Consider the following 5,552-nt stretch of genomic DNA (forward strand, 5'->3'; position numbering starts at 1 on the left):
GAAGCCTTGACTTCAATGTTATTCCCATTTATAGATGTCCTATAATGCATGCCTTCTATATTGATTGAGTAACCAACATAGGAATGATTTTGATATATTGGCCCAGTATCCGTTTACACATTTGTGTTTGGAAACGTGGGGATTTATGGCCCCAGCACACCATCACTCTTCAGTGTATGTTTAATAGCTATAAAAGAAAAAAAGTCACTTTAATACAGCTGACACTACTTTGTACAGGAAGAATGTCAACATGACAACTAGATGTTTTATTAATATGGGAAGGGATATTTGACCTTGGTTTATTATAAGTACATGTCTCTAGTCTAAGGCTTTGAGATGTATAGCTGTTGATAAAAGGAATTTATTTTTGCCAAGTAAACTATATGGATAATTGATTTTTGGATTGTCTAGTTATAACATTTTTAAGTCAGCATAGACATAGTCCTTTTTCTTTAAAAAAAAGTGTAATACTTTTAAAACATTTCCCACCTCCATCCCCTCCAACTTGTCATAGTAGTGGTTGGCTCTTTGGCTTCTCCACCAAGAACTTGCTGTAGATGTTTCTGCAAACTCTTCATTGATATCACATCTCTTTCTTCAATTTCGTTGCCCGCTACAGATAGGCAAACAAAAACTACCCTGATCAGACATTCTCAGATCCCAGCATCCATAAGCAATTTCCATGTCTGCCAGGCAGAGCAATTTGGCATACTTTGAACCTTCACACAGAATCTAGTGGCCTTAACAGTTCACTGCCATGATCTTCAGCCCTGAGCTCCAGTTCTGTCTCTGAACTTTCTGATACCCACTAAGACCACTTCACAAGGAAAAGGAAAATTTTAATTTTTTTGAAAAAAATTGTTACCATTAGATTTGAAAGGTCACAAACTGTAGCAGTCAAGCCTTGCATAAAGGATTTATTAATGATTTTGAAAGAACACAAATTGTAGCAATTTTTTCCTATTCACTGAACACTTCTGCCCTTACATACAAAGCAATACAGTTAAAAATTATAATTGTAGGACTTTATTCACACGGACAACAACATACATGTACTGCTTTTCCCATTAGCCCCTCCTCCTCCTTCCTTTCCTCCCCGAGAAGCCGCTGCTGCCACAGCCGCCATCATGGGAGTAGATATCCTTCACAACAAAGACCGCAAGGTGGGGCGAAAAGAGCACAAAAGTCAGGATATATACCTGAGACTTCTGGTTAAGTTATACCATTTCCTGGCCCGTCGTACAAATGCCACTCTCAACAAAGTGGTTTTGAGACGTCTGTTCATGAGCCGCACAAACAGGCCACCCCTCTGTCTGTCCCATTTGATTCGCAAGATGAAGCTTCCTGGACGTGAAAGTAAAACTGCTGTGGTGGTTGGATGCATCACAGATGATGTCAGGATTCAAGATATCCCCAAACTCAAGGTGTCTGCACTTAAAGTGTCTTCTGGAGCACGCAGAAGAATTCTTAAAACTGGTGGACAAATTTTGACATTTGACCAGTTAGCTCTCGCTGCCCCCAAAGGCCAGAACACGGTTCTGCTTTCAGGTCCTCGCAAGGCACATGAGGTGTACAGACACTTTGGAAAGGCACCTGGTACTCCACACAGTCACACCAAGCCCTACGTTCATTCTAAGGGTAGAAAGTTTGAGCGCGCTAGAGGACGTAGACCAAGCAGAGAATACAAGAACTAAACACCGTCTGTGCTTTGTACTTATTGAAGATGCTAAATCTTGAAAAAAACAAAACAAAAAACAACATACATGTAGTCATACACTACATTACCAAAAGTACTGGGACGCCTACCTACTGTATACACACACATGAACTTTAATGGCATCCCAGTCTTAGTCCGTAGCGTTCAATATGGAGTTGGCCCACCCTTTGCAGCTATAACAGCTTCAACTCAGATTACAAAGATTAGGAGTGTGTCTATGTGAATGTTTGACCATTTTTCCAGAAGCGCATTTGTGAGGTCAGGCACTGATGTTGGACGAGAAGGCCTGGCTCGCAGTCTCCGCTTTTAATTCATCCCAAAGGTGTTCTGTTGGGTTGAGGTCAGGACTCTGTATTGGCCATTCAAGTTCCTCCACCCCAAATTTGCTCATCCATGTCTTTACCTTGTGGACCTTGTTTTTACACTGGTGCGTAGTCATGTTGGAGCAGGAAGGGGCCATACCCAAACTGTTCACACATAGTTGGGAGCATGAAATTGTTCAAAATGTCTTGTGTAAAGTTTGGGTGTTATAGCTGCACGGACCATGTGCAAAGTCATTTAACATAAACGAGGTGTTTAATTTTCCTAAGGCAAACACAAAAAAATGCTTCCAGCAGCAAAACAAAATGTAACACAAAAAGTTTGTACAACAGCATAAACGAAATATAAGGAAACACACAGTTCATGGATGGGACTTTACCCCAAAGTTAGCACAGTCCCAGTCTGGCTATCTGGCAGCTTCCAGCAAATGTGCAGTCTCTCTCCAACTCCTACTCACACCACCACAACTAATACGACTTCCTGTTTTAAGTGTTACTTCCTGGAGGCTCTTAAACCCTTGGGGACTGGAGTCCCTGTAATCAGGGGTGGAGGCCCTTTTCCCACCCAAATGGCACTTCAGGGCCCCCGAAATTCCAGTCCCAAATACCTCTCTATTAATACAGAGAGGACTGTGAGTCAGTCCTTCCCTTAATATAGCTAATTTGGAAATTCCTCACCCATCTTGGGTGAGCCCCCTGAGTAGCCACACACTTCCCTTGGCGCTTCTTCGCCATTCACATTCCACTTTATCATCACTGACTTCCTGCCCTTTCTTAAGTCAGTCAATGGTACAGCAATGGTGGCAAAGTTGGGGACGAACTTCCGGTAGTAGCCCCATATGCCCAAAAATGCTCTGATCTGCTTTTTGGTTAGGGGACGGGGCCAATTCTGTATGGCTTCCACCTTATTCATTTGAGGCTTTACTAGCCCTCTACCCACAATGTACCCTAGGTACTTGGGCTCCTCCATCCCAACTGCACACTTCTCAGGATTGATTGTAAATTCTGCTTTCTTCAAAGAGTCTATTACTGCCTGAACCCGGGGAAGATGGGACTCCCAATCAGTACTGAGAATGACAATGTCATCCAGGTAGACCAAAGTGTATTGTTGATGGGGGTGAATGATTTGTCCAATGACCTACTGAACGTGGCTGGGACAGAGTGTAAGCCGAGTGGCATGCTTTTATACTAGAAGTGGCCCTCCGGAGGGGAAAAAGCAATCTTCTCCTTGGTTTTCTTGGTGAAGGGAATCTCTCCAATACACTTGCGTAAGGTCCAATGTGGTGATGTACTGGGCAGGACCCAACCTCTCAATTACCTTGTCTACCTGGGGCATCGGATAGGCATCAAATTTGGAAACTTCATTAAGTTTCCTAAAGTCATTGCAGAAGCGCAGGGTACCATTTGGCTTTGGTATCAACACAATGGGACTGGACCACTTACTCTGTGACTCCTCAATGACATCAAGCTCAAGCATCCTTTTCACTTCTTAAGGCTTTAAACAGATCTTTACATTGGGTTCTTTACATTGGGTTATTTACATTGGTTTCAATCCTGAAAGCATTTCCCTATTTCTCTGCAGAAACTCTTTTGCCTGTTGGGTTGGTAGCTTAGACAGGGTAACAGCAATCTGTACCAGGTCAACCCCTACACCTACCACTGCAGACACCTGTTTTCTGTCTCTCCAGGGTCTTAACAAGTTTACATAATACATTTGGTATGGCTTTCTTTTCCCCCGCTGGTGTACCTTGTAGTTCACATCACCTATGATGGGCCTTTGCTCATACACTAGCTCAAATGGTGAGAAGCTCAAGGACGATTGTGGAACCTTCTGGATTGCAAACAACAGGGCAGGAAACAATGTATTCCAATCCTTCCCATCCTTCTGGACCACTCTTTTTAACATGGACTTCAGGGTTTTATTAAACCTCTCGATATGACCATCTGTCTGCGGATGATAGATGGACGTCTGCCTTATGAACTACCTTATCTGAAACAGTTTGCATAGGTCCGCCATCACCTTCGACATAATTGAGGAACCCTGGCCGGTTAGCATCTCTTTGGGGAACCCAGTCCTTGAGAACATTTAAAATAAATCCAGGGCAATGGCCTTAGTGGAAGTTTTCCTTAAAGGGACCACTTCTGGATACCTAGTTACATAATCCATGACTACCAATATATATTGGAATTCCCCTGCTGACTTTACTAAGGGCCCCTAGAAATCCATGGCGATCCGTTCAAATGGCACTTCATTTATAGGCAAGGGTACCAGGGGGTTTCTGTAGTGTGAAACCAGGGCAAGTGGGGCAAGATGCACAGTACCTTTTGACCTCAGTCTTCACCCCTGGCCAGTAAAACTGGTCGGTTATTCTGGCCTCTGCTTTTTTCAGCCCCGGGTGTCCTCCCAGTGCATCATTGTGGGCTAGATCGAGGAGCATCTGCCTATATGGCTGAGAAACCAACAATTACTCTACAGTTTCCCCTCGGGTTTCAGCCTCTCGATAAAGCAAGTTGCCATTCAGTGCAAAATGAGGAAACCTCTGATCTGCACCAGGTATTTGTGGGACCCCATTATTACCAAAAACCTGCTTTTGAGCATTGACAAAAGTAGGATCCTGTAAATGGGCAGTGCCAAACACACCCCTGGACACCCCCAAGTCTGGGTGCACTAGCCTAGAGAAAGTTTCCCCTTCATCCTCCACAATCAGTGTCTGCAATGGGGAAGGCTCCTTTTCGCCCTCCCCCAACATGATCTGTACCGAAGAGATTTCCCCCCTTTAGAGGTCCACTTGAACATTATTGATCACATTAACATTTTCTGCAATGTCCTTTTCAACACTAGGTACCTCAGCATTAGGGGAGTCTGTTGTGGGGAGTTCTTGACCAGACCCCTCTGTCAGGGTGCCAGGAAACCAGACCACATGAAAATGCAAGTAAAATAAAGCGTTTTATTTATGCAACAATAATAATTGCACAGCAAGAGAGAGGAGCAAAATTAAGAACAGCTGGGGTCAAGTTCGGAAGCGGGTAGTCATCCAAGCTGGGATCGAGTCCAGGAGCAGGTAGTCATCCAAGCCAAGATAGAGTCCAGAAGCGGGTAGTCTGCCAAAGCCAGGTCGTCGTCTGATGCGGGGATGTCTGTCGATGCGGAATCCAGACCAGAGGACTGCTAGCAGTGATGCACCTTGGAGCACGAACGCAAGGGCAAGGTCTGAAAGCCATCAGGTGATATATATATAGTCAGGTGTGCAACATCATCACTGAGCGACGCCCAGACAGCAGACAAGTGATGATGCAAACAGAGTTAATAAGAGACAGCAGTCTGCACATGTCCAAGATGCATGCCAACAGGAAGACAAAGTAAGACATTGACACCCTCAAACTGTGGCCCATCAATTTCCAGTGTCCCCTGTCCTCTTGGCTGTCCAGGAAGTCCACCATGTACCTAGTTCCACAGTCCAAGAAACAGTGGACAGTCCCACCCTACTATAATATTGTGTATCAAGCTTTTCACC

At 44.3% G+C, this 5,552-nt stretch overlaps 1 protein-coding gene across 1 annotated transcript; it reads left to right on the forward strand.

Moving 5' to 3' along the window:
• Positions 1–1,076: 1,076 nt before the first annotated feature.
• Positions 1,077–1,694, forward strand: LOC309551258 (large ribosomal subunit protein eL18B-like; the record flags this gene model as incomplete). Its single annotated transcript, XM_082251780.1, has 1 exon — positions 1,077–1,694. The coding sequence occupies exon 1, from the start codon at positions 1,128–1,130 to the stop codon at positions 1,692–1,694; it is 567 nt and encodes a 188-aa protein (XP_082107906.1). The 5' UTR covers positions 1,077–1,127.
• Between the last annotated feature and the right edge of the window lie 3,858 nt (positions 1,695–5,552).

The sequence above is a fragment of the Pelophylax lessonae genome (assembly GCF_965119305.1).
Source record: "Pelophylax lessonae genome assembly, chromosome: 3".
Lineage (NCBI taxonomy): Eukaryota > Metazoa > Chordata > Amphibia > Anura > Ranidae > Pelophylax > Pelophylax lessonae.